Source organism: Caretta caretta, chromosome 6 (assembly GCF_965140235.1).
Source record: "Caretta caretta isolate rCarCar2 chromosome 6, rCarCar1.hap1, whole genome shotgun sequence".
Classification (NCBI taxonomy): domain Eukaryota; kingdom Metazoa; phylum Chordata; order Testudines; family Cheloniidae; genus Caretta; species Caretta caretta.
The window spans coordinates 88,572,612-88,589,837 of NC_134211.1; the positions used below are offsets into that span (position 1 = coordinate 88,572,612).

At 52.7% G+C, this 17,226-nt stretch overlaps 1 protein-coding gene across 4 annotated transcripts in view; it reads right to left on the minus strand.

Annotated features, from left to right (window-relative positions):
• LTBP2 (latent transforming growth factor beta binding protein 2) overlaps positions 1–17,226 on the minus strand; it is a 130,026-nt gene that overhangs the window by 26,873 nt on the left and 85,927 nt on the right. For all 4 annotated transcript variants that reach the window (XM_075129776.1, XM_075129775.1, XM_048854681.2 and 1 more), the window contains exons 10-18: positions 10,745–10,867; positions 9,651–9,815; positions 8,331–8,525; positions 6,144–6,163; positions 4,510–4,549; positions 3,731–3,820; positions 1,996–2,121; positions 1,406–1,534; positions 422–541 (exon numbers count right to left, since the gene is read on the minus strand). In XM_075129776.1, the coding sequence (XP_074985877.1) occupies positions 422–541; positions 1,406–1,534; positions 1,996–2,121; positions 3,731–3,820; positions 4,510–4,549; positions 6,144–6,163; positions 8,331–8,525; positions 9,651–9,815; positions 10,745–10,867 (1,008 nt within the window). The remainder of the gene's footprint in view (positions 1–421; positions 542–1,405; positions 1,535–1,995; positions 2,122–3,730; positions 3,821–4,509; positions 4,550–6,143; positions 6,164–8,330; positions 8,526–9,650; positions 9,816–10,744; positions 10,868–17,226) is intronic.

The following is a 17,226-nucleotide window of genomic DNA, read 5'->3' on the forward strand; positions in this document are numbered from 1 at the left end:
TGTGACATGCTGTGTACATGCAGCTGGCTGTAGACGTCATACCTTCAATGTACTTGCCAGCCCAGGGCTCAAACAGGGGCAAGCAATGACAGATGCCAAATCTCCAAAGATAAGCACCAGCCCAAGAACAAAACGCATTCCCTTTCCAGTCCAGAAGACGGGGCTCAGGATGGGTCCCACTGGGCCTGAGGGGTGAGTCAGAGCCTGAAGGGGAACGAACTTGGGGAGAGAGCTCCCCTCTCCCGCAGCGGGGTGGGGATTCCCCCAGGCAAGCAGGGGCAGACCTGCGTCAGGCGACTTAAGTGACAAAGTGAGAAGGCGCAGGTACCTCAGTGCAGATCTGGAGGGAGGGGGGTGTGGAGAGCTCAGGTTTGCACAAAATGGCTGGAGATGCTCACGTAGGGGAGGTTAGCAAACTCACCTTCGCACTGTCCTCTGCGGCCCATGATGTAGCCCCTGGCACACTCACAGTGATATGATCCAGGTGTGTTGGTGCACTGCCCCCCCAGGCACATGCTGGGCTGCTCACACTCATTCAGATCTGTTAGCACCCAAGAATAGGTCCCGTCAGGGAACTGGGCTCAGCTAAGGGCATCAGAGGTAGCTCTGCCTGTGTGCAGGGCCCTCCCTGTCCCTTTGTCCCAAACCCACTCCGAATGGCCACTCCCCTCCCCTCATTGAAATCCCTCCTGAGAACCAACCTCTGCCCTCATGCCAATGAGGAGGAAAGGCAGTGCCACGCTGTACTCAGGGCCAGACTCCCCACGGGCCTGTGTCACTCACACCTCCACTCTGCCATGCCCCAGCCCCTCCTTGCTGCTGCTGGTCACCCCCACATGCCAAAGCAGGCTGCAGGCAGTTTGGGCCAGGGCCAGGGTTTCCTGTTTGCTTGGCAGAGGGCCCAGCTCATGAGCCCAGACAAGCAGCGGAGCAAGGAGCAAGGCTGCTTGCCAGCTACCAGTGGGTGACGTTCTGCCGAGCTGCCTCCTGCCCTCTCCAGATGCTTGGAGAGGGTGCTTGGGACACAGGGCAGGGGATGCAGAGCTAGTTGGGCTCCACGCCACTGGCCCCTGGGTCAGACAGGCCCCAAGCTGAGGGGTTTTCTGGAGGAAAAGCTTTTGCTGACTGACTCTTTTCTGCAGAGTCTTCCCCAGTCTGCACAGTGCACTGCCCCGTCTCAGCGAGAGGCTGGGGGAACGAGCAAGGAGAACGCAATCTCCCCTGCCCCATCATGAGGGGTCCTTCTAGGGAAGGCTTGGGCAGTAGTGGTGGGGGAAGCCCATATAAAGGAGGAGCCTGGAACCTCCATTACCAAGGAAACACGTAGCCGAGGGAGGTCACAGGAACCTTGCGGGCAAGGTGCCCCCCGGGGCTGTAGGCGTGTGCCAGCTGGAGTGTCACTTACCCTGACAGGTCTGTGTGTCCTGGGAGGTGAGCAGTGTGTACCCCGGGTAGCAGAGGCAGGAGTAGGAGCCCACACTGTTGATGCAGTGACCCTTCCCAGCGCAGGGATCTCCCACACACTCATCATCATCTGGGTCCGGAGCAGAGGAACAGAGTCACTCAGGAAATACCATTAGCCCTCCCATTTCCTACAGACACTTCTGGAGATGGGATAAGCAAGGGCCTGAGGGGACCCATCGCCCCCTCTCAGCATTTCCCTCCCCAGGGAGCTTGCTAGATGACATGGGAGGGCCCCTGTTTATCTGCCATCCACCACTGGAGGGCAGCATCACATCCCCACACATGGCAGGAGAGGGAGGGTTCTGCCCTACAAAAGTCCCCTGGCTACTAAAACTGGGGAAGTAGGACAGAGAGAATGATCCCAAGCCACAGGGTTGTTCTGCTCAGGAAGGCAGCGGGGCTGGTGCCCTGCAAGGGGCCTGGCTCGGCCAGGCTTTGTGCTCAGGAGCCAGCCTCTCTCCACGTGCCCCGTTTCCTGACGTGGAAATCTCCCCACTGTCCCCTTTAGAAACAGCAGAGCTAGGGACATACCAATGCATCGGGGGAGGCCAGGATGTAGCCGATAGCCAGGGCCACACATGCAGCTGTATCTGCCGGGCAGGTTCACACAAGTGCCTGGGCCACAGGGATCGGGTACAGAGGAGCATCTATCGATTTCTGAGGGAGACAGACAGGGTGAAGTCACAGGCCCCTGCTCTGCAGTCCCCCAGCACATAGTACAGGGCTTTCCCTATTCCACAGCCCCCCCCGCACAGTTACTAGCACCTCCCCCACATCACAGACAGAATGGGAGACAGCTCAAAGGCCCCTGCACCTCAGACAGCTGCCAGAGCTGGGCCTCAGCAGCCTCCAGCCACCACGACAGCCATGGACCCCCAGTGCCCAAGAATGGAGAGGCAGCACTAATGGCCAGCACCTGTGGGTTGGCCTGGGTCAGTGCACCTAGCAGAGTGGACATGGCTTCCCAGGGCTCCAGAGCCCTGCAGCTAGGCACTGCCTATCGTCTCTACTTGTTCCTAGCTGGGCTGAGCGAGAGCAGGAGGCTGGGACACCTTGGCCCACCCCTGCGCTGGAAAGCGGGGAAAGCCCATGGAGAGCTCGGAAGAAAACAGCAAACCAGCTCTATCTGGCCTGGGCAGGCAAGCGCCTCCCCAGGAGCCAGTGCAGCCCTGTAACTGGCCACTGGGAGCAGGGAGGCAGGGCAGGCACAGTCCCCGGGGCTTTAGTGCCCACTCAATGTGGGCCATTCACATGCTGCTTCCCTTCCTGCTGCCTCCAGCCTGGTCTCACTAATCCCAGGGCAGCCCGAGGAAGCAGCTTAGCAGCAGTGAATGCAGAAAGGGCAAGGAGAGGCCAGCAGAGACCCACACACGCCCCAACCGTGAAACAATCCCATCACCAAACCAACACACAAACACACACAAACAAAAGGCTATTGTGGGAGGCGCATTCCACAGCAAGGTGCCTGTGCCAGGGTTTCTTCTGAGGGTGCTTTTGGCCCCAAGCAGGGGCAGCACTCCCAGACACTTAGACAACCCTAGAATAACAGAACTGCTATTATTCACGCAGTAAACAAGCCTCCCCTGGGAGCCACACACTTCCCGCTCCACTACAGCTTCCAGATGACTCAACTCTGACTGCAGCAGGGCTTGGGCCAAAGCCACCAGTGAGACCCTGCCAGTCCCTTTCCTTGGGAGTCACTGCCACCTCCTCTGTGATTTCTCTTCCCCGGGGAGCCCTTCCCTTTCCCCTCTGCTCAGAGACCCTGCTGTTCACAGTGCAGAGATCCAGCTAGCCTCACGTATTCTGCGGACCGCCTCCATCCCCGTAGCCCTGGGCAGGCACAGCAGACGCAGTGCGCACCAGGAGGAGCTGTATGTCAGGGAAATAACACTGACCTATGCTAAACACATGAATCAAAGTGAGGGCTCTCTTGGGTGACAAGTCTCTGTGCTTGGCTGGGCAGCAATGAAGGGCTGTGTTCATTCATGGCATGAATCCTAAGCTTCCCTTCCATGTGACACAGACAAGGTCGTGCGTTATACAGATTACACAGTGAAGGGCACTGAAAGCCAAAGCATCTGCTCTTGTACCCACTGGGATCTGCCTGGATCCCTCAGCACACACCCAGGCCTGGAGGGATCTACCAGGGTTTGGCATACCAGGGATCCTTGTGGGGGAGGACCCTATGTTCTGACTGGATCACATTTCTCTTTAGGGCCTACCAGGTGAGGCAAGTAAACCCCATTTAGAGCTGCTGACGAACCTGTGATCTGTGCTGCAGCAGTGCCCTCCCCTGCAGCCTCTGGGCCTGGCTGGGCAGGAGGACGAGAGAATGTCTCCTCCACTACATCCCCTGCAGACGAGAGAGATGTGAGCACCAGCCTGGGATCACAGTCGGACACAGGAGCAAGTGTCAAAGCCTAAGCCCTGTTCATGAGCCCCCAACCTCTACGTCCCAGCACCTCACAATACGGAAGGATCAGCTGCGGAGCAGCAGGTGTGGGTGCCAAGCCCCAGTTCTGAGCCCAGCATCTAGGTTGCTGCATATGTTCTACCACATGACATCTTGAGACCAGTTATCACCTGATCCAGCCTCATTCGTGTTACGGCTGAGAAATTTCACAGCCAGCAACCTTGCTGCTGCTTGTTGGGGGTGCAGACCCCTGCAACCTGACCCCACCCCCACCCTGTGGTGCCCATTACAGAGCCCAGCACGCAGAGACCATGAATGTGGGCAGACAATAACAGAGCCCCATCCCCGGGCTGGAGGAACAGCTCTTCCAATACTTGAAACGGAGTGTGGCCCCCCGTGCCCTGCATCTCATGGGGCTCCCCCGTTCCTGCAGCGCCTCCCGGTTCTGTGCAGCACAGCCCATTTGGAGCGACACACAAGGAGATTAGGAGGTGCCTATGAAATAAAGCTGCCTTTCCCCGGCCCTAAGGTTATCAGCACAGCCTGAAGCTGCCAGCTGGGCCAACCCTGGTCCTCCTTTCTCTTCTCTACTTGTAGCTTATTCACAAGCCAATTGAGCACTTACGCACCTGGGTGTGTGGCAGGTTCTTGGGTGGCATCAGCAGCGCCCTGTGGGTGAGAAACACAAACACAAAGTTTGGCTTTGCTTAGACCGCCCAGGGATGTATTTAGCCAAGGGGCAAGAGAGAGGTGAGCTTCCTCCTGCCCCATCCTGGCTGCTGGTTCACACTAAGGGTACTGTAATGGCAGGTGAAGCTGCTAGTGTGTGGAACGGCTGGAGCCTCCGTGTGCTGGACCCTATACAACGCATTATGCCTAGGGAGGAGCCTTTTAGATTTCTTTCAGAGTAGCAGCCGCGTTAGTCTGTATTCGCAAAAAGAAAAGGAGTACTTGTGGCACCTTAGAGACTAACAAATTTATTTGAGCATAAGCTTTCGTGAGCTGTAGCTTATGCTCAAATAAATCTGTTAGTCTCTAAGGTGCCACAAGTAATCCTTTTTTTTAAGATTTCTGCATTCAGTTCCCTCCAAGTCTCCTTCACAGGCCGACTGCATAGCTACAAACCTCAGAGTCAGGTATCTGCATTACCTAGTGCCCCAGATGGGAGCCTGGCTAATCTTGTGAGGCGCTCCAGAACCTGAACTGGGCAGGCAATCCTTTGGCAGAGATTTTCCCAAGGACAATCTCCAAAGTGTCAGTGTGGTTTCTCCTGGTTTTGCTGGAGAACCTCTGGGAAATCCTGGGGATGCCTGTTGTGAGCTCTGAATCTTCAACTCAAAGGGCAAGAGTACCGACTCTTTGGCAAAAGACTCCCTTATTCAGGATGTTAATTAGTCATTGGCATTAACCAGGCATTAAACACAAACCAAAGCAGTTTCCTATAGTTTGGCTAAACTCCTTCCCCCTCAATAGCTCGACTTTCACTCTTTCGGACTGTCATCATTTCACGAATTCTCCAGTCATCAGAGACTTTTCCCAGCTAGAAAGGAAGGATGACCAGGGGTCTGGGGGCTAGCTCAGGACTGGGGAAATCTGAGTTCAAGTCCCAGCACTACCCCAGAGCCCCTGCATGACCTTGGCCTAGTCACTTCATCTCTTCATTGGTGGGGAATCAGTAAAATGGGGCTAACAGCTGTTCCCTATCCTCCCCGCAGTGTTGTGAGGCTGAATACATTAAAGATTGTGAGGTGCTCAGATACTATGGCAATGCAGGCCATAGGAGCACACTGGGGAGACAGACTGGATGTGAACGTCTGCTGTCAAACTGAAACAACCAAACCAAACCATCCCAAAGAAGCCAACACAACAAAGTCACAAGCCCCATTTTTTCCCTTCACAGCTTACTTTTAAGCTTTATTCCTAAAGGTTTAGGGCACAAGGAGGCAAACCCCCAAATCCTATCGCGGGAGTAGGGAGGAGACACCATTCGCTCCCAACCCTCAACAATGGGGTGTCAGCTGCTCCCAAGCCCAAAGCATCAGCTGCGGCTTGAACGTTGCAGCTGATCTGCAGTAAGTGAAAATGCCTGGCTGTCTGGGTGTTTTCTAACCTCCTCCAGCACCACTTCCCCTCATTACTCCAACTCCAACACATTCAGTGTTTCCCTCTGGTTACTTTTTTAAACGATCCCTTTACCACTAGTGAAGTACAACACAAACATATCCGCACCCCATCATCTGCCAGCAGCATGGGCTTGACTCACCTCACTATCTGGAGAGTGACCTGGAAAATTAAACAGCACATGGTGAATTTCAGAACAAGAATCATAGAATATCAGGGTTGGAAGGGACTTCAGGAGGTCATCTAGTCCAACCCCCTGCTCAAAGCAGGACCAATCCCCAATTAAATCATCCCAGCCAGGGCTTTGTCAAGCCTGACCTTAAAAACTTCTAAGGAAGGAGATTCCACCACCTCCCTAGGTAACGCTTTCCAGTGTTTCACCACCCTCCTAGTGAAAAAGTTTTTCCTAATATCCAACCTAAACCTCCCCCACTGCAACTTGAGACCATTACTCCTTGTCCTATCATTTTCTACCACTGAGAATAGTCTAGAACCATCCTCTTTGGAACCACCTCTCAGGTAGTTGAAAGCAGCTATCAAATCCCCCCTCATTCTTCTCTTCTGCAGACTAAATAATCCCAGTTCCCTCAGCCTCTCCTCATAAGTCATGTGTTCCAGACCCCTAATCATTTTTGTTGCCCTTTGCTGGACTCTCTCCAATTTTTCCACATCCTTCTTGTAGTGTGGGGCCCAAAACTGGACACAGTACTCCAGATGAGGCCTCACCAATGTCGAATAGAGGGGAACGATCATGTCCCTCGATCTGCTGGCTAAAGCAGAAGCGTCAGCACCCCACATACCTCAGAGAGCCCAGGCTGCACTAACTTCACTTGCTTCCCTGATGCTGGCTAGGAGCCTCCCGTTTCTCCCAGCACAAGATGGGAACTTGTCCTTCCAAACCTAGCACACTGAGTTGCCCCAGTCCTGGCTCCTCCCCCAGCGTCCGCAGGGAACTCACATTCTAATAGACCCTGGTTCCAGTGACAACTGTCACTCCCCTCTCTGGATTTGCAAAAAGAAAAGGAGTACTTGTGGCACCTTAGAAACTAACCAATTTATTTGAGCATGAGCTTTCGTGAGCTACAGCTCACTTCATCGGATGCATGCCGTGGAAACTGCAGCAGACTTTATTTATACACAGAGAATATGAAAAAATACCTCCTCCCACCCCACTGTCCTGCTGGTAATAGCTTATCTAAAGTGATCATCAGGTGGGCCATTTCCAGCACAAATCCAGGTTTTCTCACCCTCCACCCCCCCACACAAATTCACTCTCCTGCTGGTGATAGCCCATCCAAAGTGACAACTCTTTACACAATGTGCATGATAATAAAGTTGGGCCATTTCCTGCACAAATCCAGGTTCTCTCACATCCCCCCCACCCCCATACACACACAAACTCACTCTCCTGCTGGTAATAGCTCATCCAAACTGACCACTCTCCAAGTTTAAATCCAAGTTAAACCAGAACATCTGGGGGGGGGGGGTAGGAAAAAACAAGAGGAAATAGGCTACCTTGCATAATGACTTAGCCACTCCCAGTCTCTATTTAAGCCTAAATTAATAGTATCCAATTTGCAAATGAATTCCAATTCAGCAGTTTCTCGCTGGAGTCTGGATTTGAAGTTTTTTTGTTTTAAGATAGCGACCTTCATGTCTGTGATTGCGTGACCAGAGAGATTGAAGTGTTCTCTGACTGGTTTATGAATGTTATAATTCTTGACATCTGATTTGTGTCCATTTATTCTTTTACGTAGAGACTGTCCAGTTTGACCAATGTACATGGCAGAGGGGCATTGCTGGCACATGATGGCATATATCACATTGGTGGATGTGCAGGTATACGAGCCTCTGATAGTGTGACTGATTTGGATTCCCAGCCTGAGTGCATTGGGATAACCGCCCAGGGATACTTGTGCCAGAATTCACACTGAGCCCTAAACTCAGCTGGACCCACAGCCCTGCTCAGCAGGGCACATCTGAATCAGACTGCAGCTTCCAAGTGTGGAGGCAGCATGGCCATCTGGCAGTAGCAGCACCTGTTAGCATGTGAGGATCTGAGGCTGGGACTCAAAGGTTGCCCAGCAGGGCCAGGGAGTTCTGAAAAGGTCATACCCTATGCCATTGGGATACAGGGGCAAGAGAGCCTTGCATAGCTTTGGAGCTGACCCAAATCCACTTCAGCTGGAAGCACAGTCCCTGGGATAGGGACAGCCTGAGGATGAAAGAGGGAATTCATCCAGGGCACCTGTGTGCATAGCCGCTACTAATGTTGCATCACATCCCAATCTACCTTCTGCTGCTGAGGTTCCAGCACGGAGGAGCATACCTGTGACTCCACCACTCAGGGCTTCCTGCAGCTGCGGCCTTTTTGCTGCCCAGTTGGGTGTCCGGTCGCTGCTCTCCCCCTGCTCTTCTGAGCTGAATGGCAGCTCTTCTGCCTCCGCCTTTCTCATGGACAGACGGATATCTGAGCTGGAGTAGGTGTAGCCATGTCCTGCTGGGCAAATTTCCTTAAAGGCTTCTGCAAGGGAGACACAGGGCAAGGCTGACATGTGGGGGAAAGGGGCAGAAACCAGTTGCGAGCACACGAGGTTGCCCTTCTGGCAAGATCCAATGGAGGAACTGAAGATGCTGTCTTCTGCTACACAGATGAGAACGGCAGGTGTGTGTCTGTGTGTGTGTACACCCTCCATCCATCAGCCACCGTACGTTAGAGCATGGTGTGAAGGGTGGATGTTTCCAGCAGAGAGAATCTGCTCCCAGCGCTGGGTGTGTCTGTAACTGATACCGGTTAGCATTCACAGCTACTGGAGACTGAATCTCTCCGTTGGCTCAAAGCTCCCTGGGGGAGCACCAAGGAAACACTCTCCCACATCTGAAGACAGCTATCACTTCATCAACAGGAGAGAGCCGTATAATGGGCAGAGGGGGCTGCACAGCCTGCCAAGGCTGGATAAGGGACCAGATAAATGGCTACAATGCTGCAACCCCTAGGGACCTTCTAGTACTTTGGCCCTTTGATGCACATGTCCAAAGACGCCTTCCACCCAGTCCAGGGGGATGTGTAGGAATTCCCAGCCCTGTGGGGTTCTGTGCTTGTCTCTTTAGTACTTAACACACCGGTAAAAGCCAAACCCATCCTTGCTTGGTGTGTTGGAGCACTTAAAGGCTGACACTTTAGGAAAGGAGGAAACTTTAACCTTATGGGAGGCAGAGTGAGATGAAAGGGACTGTCAGACTAACCCAGGCATAGGAAAGGCTGTGATCTCCCTCTGGGGCAGTGCTGCATGATGGCTGCCTGGTGAGGAACTTCCCCACCTCCAAGCTCAGATGCACTCACTTGTGCTGCAGATCCCCCAGCTTTGGAATCTTCTCTGCTTCACCCCAGCCTCCAGAGTGGCAGGCCACTCTCAGTAGTGCACTCTGCCTTCTAGCAAGCAGCCATGCAGACCACAGTCTCTGTGTTGGCCTGTGCCCCTTGCACTGAGTCCCCCATAGACTGTTCACACCCACATCCCAACACATTAGTGCATGGGAAGGAGCCTGCGATGGTTCTGGGCCGAGGAGTCGGGAGAAGTTGTAAGGTGAAGACCAGGCTCCTGGCTTAGAACTCTGAGCACAGCTGGGCAGCAAGCACAGCTCTCACCTGACCCGAGCACAGGACACTTCTCACAATTCCTCCCCCATCCTTTGCCAACACGGCTGCAGCAGCAGATCTGTTTGGTGATGCTCTGGGCGAGTGGTAGGGCACAGTTGCCTCCCGCTGCTGAGCGATAGCACAGCCCCTGCTCCATGGACACAGCCTTATCCGCTGAAACACAAGCCCAGGGTTAGTGTCGGAGGCCAAGCTGTTACCTCTGCCGGGCACAGAGTGTCAAAGTGCTGTCTGTCATCGCCTTCAAGGTCCTTCCCAGCTCTGCCTCTCTGTCCCCAGCCCCAGGGCTTTATCGCATCCCTCCTCTGCTGCCATACAGCCGCCATCACCCCACTGGTCCGCTTCTGCCCCAACGGTCTCCATGCTGCCCCTACAGGTTAGCACCCCCCACTCACACCACGCGGCCTTTGCCCCTGGCTGATGAGGATTTTGGTGAAGAGCTGCAGGCCCCTCTCCCGGAAGCTGCGGTTTCCATAGTATATCTCTCCGCAGCCTAAACCTCTTGGACATTCTGCCCTAGGACTTCAGTGGAGTGGGCAGATCCAACAGAAGTGGCATGGAAGAGATGGGCTTCTGTTTCGATTCCAGATACTCCAGTGCAGGTGCTCTCAAGCCCCTTCCTCAGAACTGCACCCCTGGGGAGAGGTCACTGCTTTCACGGCAGCCTCTGCAGAAGCTGGGTGCAGGCTTCCTATCTCCTGCATTCTCTGCCATGGAATTACCGTCATGTCAACTCAGTTACACACTCAACAACCCGATGTGAACAAGGGAGGGACGTGAATGAGAATCCCATGGGAGCTGAGTCCAGTGGCCCTGTACGAGGAGAGTGCTGGGACACATGGGTACACGTCCAAGTACATACATCATGCAAGGGCATGAATGCACGCACACAGGGTCTCACATCGCCCACCCATACACTCTCTCAGGGCATTGGGACACACTGACACGTGATATCTTGTTTCCATCTGGCTCATGATCTGCTGGTTCCTGCTCACAGTTCCAGGGAAGCTTTGGGGCACATCACTGGGTACCTTGGGCAGCTGCTTCCAAGCAGCCGTGCAGGGCTTGGTCTCCAGAGCACTTACAGACACAGCGACTGCGGGATGGGTCCAGCATGGTCCCGGGTTTGCAGGTGCAGAGGAAGCTGCCGCGGGTGTTCACACATTCGGCATCTTTACACAGGCCAAGCATCAGGCACTCGTTGATATCTGCAGGGTGAAAGCAGAGAACAGAATCAGCCACAATGCCCTGGTTGGTGTAAGCGAAGAGAAGGGCAGGGAACAACCCACTGAACAGCAAATTGACAAATCAAACCGTGTGTCCAACAGCCGCACAAACAGCACTTTCTCTCTGAGACCCTTCCCAGCCCCCCACCCCACGGGCTGATACTGACCCCCATGCAACCAGCAAACTGCAGAAGTCTTTACCTTCCTGCAACACAGCTGGTCTCTCCAGCACTGAACCAGTCGAGAGGTGACAGCAGGAGTCACCAGAGTAAATTCCCATGGGATTTTCCCACATACAGAGCTGGGGAAGGTCTCATGTGAGGGGCTGCTAGGGGTGCGTTGCAGAGTCACTGAGATCAGTGTCTGCCTAGAGTGCCCTGGCTGGAGACCTGCTGTCTCCCACACTGGTAGAAAATATGATTTAGCAAAAGCCAGGAGACCTAGCAGCATGGGAGAGCTGGGGAGTCTCTCTCTGTAGCTAGACAGGGTAGGAGAATTTTGCCGGTAGCATTTGCTTCCCATGTTCTCACCTAACATTTCTGTCCCTCTGATAATGGGGGAAACGTCTGGGTCAGCCACCCACCCCCCGCCGTTCCCTGGGGGAGTGAAGGCTGAAAGGGGCATAGGGTCGAATGTGCTCAGCCTTCAGGAGCCTCAGACAGAAGGGGTGAGGGCAGGGCACTGTTGTGCTACCTGGCCCCCTCCAGAAATTCCTGAGACACTCTGTCCCCTCCCGGATACTGTCAGCTAAGAATGTCCCCTCAGTCCTCTGGCACAGGATTCCACTCCAGGGCCAGCACAGTCCTGCCAGGCCTTCTCTCATACTTTCCCATCAACAAGCACTAGGCTTTTAGGGGTGGGGACCCCACATCAGAGCAAGGCCAGGGTCTTGCAGGGCCCCTCAAGGCACTGATTGTATGGATGGTGCCCTCTGAGATTTCCAGTTGTTCCATTTCCAAAACAGTATTAAACAATCTCGACTCTGGCCTGGCTCTTTCTTCAGTCACAGCTTGGGACAGTCAGCTCCAGGCCTGAGGGGTTCATACCTGCCATTGATGACACTGATGCCCAGCTAGTCTGTTGGTAGGGACAGTGGCAGTGTCCTGTATCGCAAGGTCACCTGACTCCACAAAGTGCTGCTCTCTCAAGCTGATGCTCTCTCTAGGGGCCTGACCTGGCTGGCTGGGACCTCAGCAGGCCATCTAGTCCCCCTCCCACACCAAGGCAGGGGTAAGTACACTTTGTCCCATGGGCTGTGTTAACCTGCAAAAGGGATGTCAAGAGCAAACAGCCAACCCAGAACGTCTCATTTGCCTCGCCTCTCTCCTTCCCTGCTGCTGATGCTCCAGATTCATCCAGCTGGGTCCAGTCACCATGTGCCATCCAGATGTGGAAGCTGTACAGCATGCCATGGGTTAGGGAGGAATTTGGGAGCCTGCCTTTGCTAGCTGAGCCCCAGGTGGGTACAATAATGTGCCAGGAGATTCCAGACTTTTCAAAAACCTCCTCCCCTCTGTCCCAGAGTCCTGCCTTGCCTATCTCCCAGCCAGGTTCACCTGCAGTCTGCTTCCTGCCTCCTGCCCTGGCTATGTCCCCTTTGTTCCTCCCTGCAGCTGCCTTCAGAGTCAATTGCTCTTCAGCTTATTTTGGGGATTTTCGCTAATGGAAAGGAATGACTGGGAAAGTTACTGGCCCCTCTTCCTGCTCTATCAGATCAGGTGACTGGTACTGTTAGTCAGGCACCTTACTTGCTCTATTGGATCAGGCCTCTAAGTCCCTCAAGTCCCATACCCCACCTTTGCCATACAGCATCAGCACACTAGTCTCAGCTAGTCCAGTGTCCCGTAGGACACTTGCATTGCAAACTGCTTCACAGGAACCTTTGTGATGACTGCAATCCCACATCCGCTGTGCACAGCCTGTTAGGTGCAGCTGCATAGATGGCTCAAATGATTGCTCTACTCTGGGATCCCCGTGGACACCAGATGTTGCATCTCACAGGGCTATCCGGGCGAAGTAATTTTTAAAGCTGCCAGATCAAAGCTTGGCGGGACTTGACTTATGAGCAAGTCTCCTCCTTTCGATCAAATCCCCTGTGTGGCCAGACTGGGGCACTGTCTGCAAAGGATGCATCATCAGGAATCAAAGAGTGCTGGTGCACAGTGAGGGCTGGGGGAACCTGCCCTTGCACTGACAGCCCTGCATCAGTCGGATGAGTGGAAGGCATGTCTCCAGCTTGTCACTGGTGCTGCTGATTCTGGGGATACACACATGAGAGCTAGCAGCTCCCAAGTCCAAGCCATGGCTCTGCCACTGATGCAGTGTATGACTTCAAGCAAATTCCCTCTCCCCTCTGGGCCATCCATAAGATACTGACAGGGGGCTGGGAAGGTCAGACAATGATTTAAAACCAACTGGAAGCTCTCAGGAATGCTGGCTAAGTACTTGTTATCACCACCACCTGTGCAGCAGGACAGACAAGCATCATTTCCTTGCTGTTCCCACAGCTCCTCACAGTTCCCATCCAATAGGGTCCTAATAACTGAGTAAGCTTCCAGACGGTCACATGGCACACAGCAGGCAAGAGCAGATTCCCCTGCTGCAGAGAGTCCCCGCTGCAGGCTTCAGACAGACCCAGCATCCCCTTCACAGCACGGAAGAATCCAGCCGTTGCTTTTCACCCTTCGAACATGGCACATCGAAGCAGAGCCCAGGATTAACTGCGTTGGGCATTATAGTGAAATGAATAAACCTGGGCTCCAGTGTATGGTACCCGAGTGGACGTGTCTGCAGCAGCAGTTTGCCTCCCCATCTTTGCCAGGTGTAAAAATTTCTAAATGGGAAAATTCCCCAGGTGTCCCTGTTCAGCCATGTTCAGGGAGGAGGGGGGTCACAGGCCAGGGTGTGGGACATTTCACAGGGGGTAACTGGGGCACATGCAGCTCTCGTGACTGGAGACACAAGGCACGGATGTACCTGTCTGGTGCACGCATCTTAATCAGCACCCTGGATACTGCATTCAAACAGAGGATGGAGATGAGTAGCAGCTTTCCCTGGGCTAGATACCACAGTGACAGAGTCAAATCTCTGGAGAAAATCCTACAGATCACAAACCACCCTGGCTAGATAGATGGAGGTGCCAAAAAGAGCCCTCTCACTGGTGAACCTCACCACAGTGGCATGCAAAGCACAGCAGGCCCTCTTCCAATGGAAAGCCAGGGCCCTCAGAATAGAAACTAGAACCACAGAGAGGAACAACCAAGCATGCCATGGGACAGGAGAGGTCCAACCCAAGAGACATTTCCTACTCCTCTGTCCTCAAGTAATCAGAAATGACTTCCCATCCCAGGATGATGGAAAACCCGTGCATATTGCCAGACACCTGACCCACTGTGCCCATCCTCCCTCTGCCACTCCTGTCCTTCTGCTGGCGAGAGAGATGGCAAGGATAGAGCCATGCTAAGTAGCACCCTGTTACTGAGTCAGGAACAGAGATTTGTGATATGTAGAACCAAAGGCCCAGACTCCAAGCAACCTGGGAATCCCTGTCTAGGGCAGACGCTTGATGAAGTGGGGACCAAACCCCAAACATGGTGCAAACCCCATCCAGGGCAGAGGCTTGGTTATCTATCCCTTACAAAGGCTACAGGGCTCATCTCTGACATAAGCCAGCAGCACATATCTAACTTGTCATCCTGAGGCACTGAATGGATCTGACTTATCTGGAGTCTGAATGAGCAGAGGGATACAAGGGATTATAGTAACAAGCAGCACAAGTTACATATTCATAAATGATCTGGAAAAGGGGGTAAACAGTGACGTGGCAAAATTTGCAGATGATAGAAAACTACTCAAGATAGTTACGGCCAAAGCAGACTGCAAAGAGCTACAAAAGGATCTCACAAATCTGGGTGACTGGGCAACAAAATGGCAGATGAAATTCAATGTTGATAAATGCAAAGTAATGCATGTTGGAAAACATAACCCCAACTATACATGTAAAATGATGGGGTCTAAATTAGCTGTTACCACTCAAGAAAGAGATCTTGGTGTCATTGTGGATAGTTCTCTGAAAACGTCCACTCCATGTGCAGCGGCAGTCACAAAAGCTAACAGAATGGTGGGAATCACTGAGAAAGGGATAGAGAAATAAGACAGAAAATATCATATTGCCTCTATATAAATCGATGGTATGCCCACATCTTGAATACTTTTCAGAGTAGCAGCCGTGTTAGTCTGTATCTGCAAAAAGAAAAGGAGTACTTGTGGCACCTTAGAGACTAACAAATTTATTTGAGCATAAGCTTTCGTGAGTGATGAAATGAGCCGTAGCTCACGAAAGCTTAAACTCAAATAAATTTGTTAATCTTGAATACTGTGTGCAGATGTGGTCGCCCCATCTCAAAAAAAATATATTGGAATTGGAAAAGGTTCAGAAAAGGACAACAAAAATTATTAGGGGTATGGAACGGCTTCCGTATGAAGAGAAATTAATAAGATTGGGACTTTTCAGCTTGGAAAAGCAACGACTAAGGGGGGATATGATAGAGGTCTATAAAATCATTGCTGGTGTGGAGAAAGTAAATAAGGAAGTGTTAGGTTTCAGAGTAACAGCCATGTTAGTCTGTATTCGCAAAAAGAAAAGGAGTACTTGTGGCACCTTAGAGACTAACCAATTTATTTGAGCATAAGCTTTCGTTAGCATAAGCTAATTGGTTAGTCTCTAAGGTGCCACAAGTACTCCTTTTCTTTAAGGAAGTGTTATTTACTCCTTCTCATACCACAAGAACTAGGGGTCACCCAATGAAATTAATAGGCAGCAGGTTTAAAACAAACAAAAGGAAGTATTTCTTCACACAATGCACAGTCAACCTGTGGAACTGTTTTCGTGAGGATGTTGTGAAGGCCAAGATTATTACAGGGTTTAAAAAAGAACTAGAAAAATTTAGGGAGGATAGGTCCATCAATGGCTATTGGCCAGGATGGGCAGGGATGGTGTCTCTAGCCACTGTTTGCCAGAGGCTGGGAATGGGCAACAGGAGATGGATCACTTGATGATTATCTGGTCTGTTCATTCCCTCTGGGGCACTTGGCACTGGCCACTGGTTGAGATGGACCACCTTTGGTCTGACTCAGTATGGCCGTTCTTATGTTCTTACTGGCAGTGGGGACTGAGCTTTTAATTTAAACCAGAGGGCTAGATCCCATCCCCTGCTCCATCCCCCTCACGTTTCTCTGTCAGTGCAGTAAAGCTACCCGAAGTGCAGCTGAGGACTCCCACCACATGGGAATCCCCAAGTGACACAGAAGCAGCATTGCCAGCTGTACGCTGCCCATCCTTGCCCACCTCCAGTCAGGGATGTGGCTGGACCCATGACACAGTGCCTTGGGGAAGGGGAGCCCACAAGCCCAGAACCACAAGCAGCCCGGCCATTTCTTCCATTCTGCACATAGCTGGTTCTTATGCCTGTTGGTGCGTCTCAGTAATACCCTCAGGTGCACAGGGAAGGGGGAGCACATAGTACAAAGGCCCTAGTGAGTTTACCGTGGGGCCGACACGGTCAGTGTCTGAAGAGGAAACCAGACCCGAGTTGGAGATGCTGTGTTCCATGACTCATGCATGTCATTAGGGTGACCAGACGTCCCAATACTAGGGGTTTTGTCTTATATAGGACCCTATTATCCCCCCACCCCTGATTTTTCACATTTGCTGTCTGGTCACCCTACATGTCACACACATTGTCCTCAGTGTATTCTGAAGCAAGATCCTGGCTTTGGCACTGGTACTGACATCTTCACCAGGCTGCTTGGGGTTTCTGGGTCCTAGTGATTACATGTTGCCCAGTCCCCCTGTGCATTTCCAGTTGGCAGCCGCAGGTTGCAGCCCAGCTGCGGGAGGGATCCCCATCTTCTTCCCCTACCCAGCATCAGCCACCAGTTTCCATGACAATCTCTGCCCCGTGCTCAGAAGCTGGCTGCCACTCTTGAATAGCTGGGTGCCGGGAGCTGGGTGCTGGGTTGTTGAATAGCTGGGTGCCGGGAGCATCAGGAAATGGCCTCTCCAGGACCTGTGCTGTTCTCATTAACAGAAGTGGACCTGAGGCCCCTGGGTTGTCATTCATCAGTGGCAATCAGCAAATCCACTGGAGATGCTGTGGCTCCCAGTTATTAGCTCTGGGGGATTTGTGCTGCATAGCCAAACTCAGTTCCAGAGGCACAGCATTTCCTGGGAGCAGCTGGATTGCCAGAGTTCATACCAGTTAGTACTTGAACTTCCAGCCACTCTCGATCTGGCCTCCGTAACAGTGCTGATGTCGCAAGGCTGTTCTCTGGTATTTAGT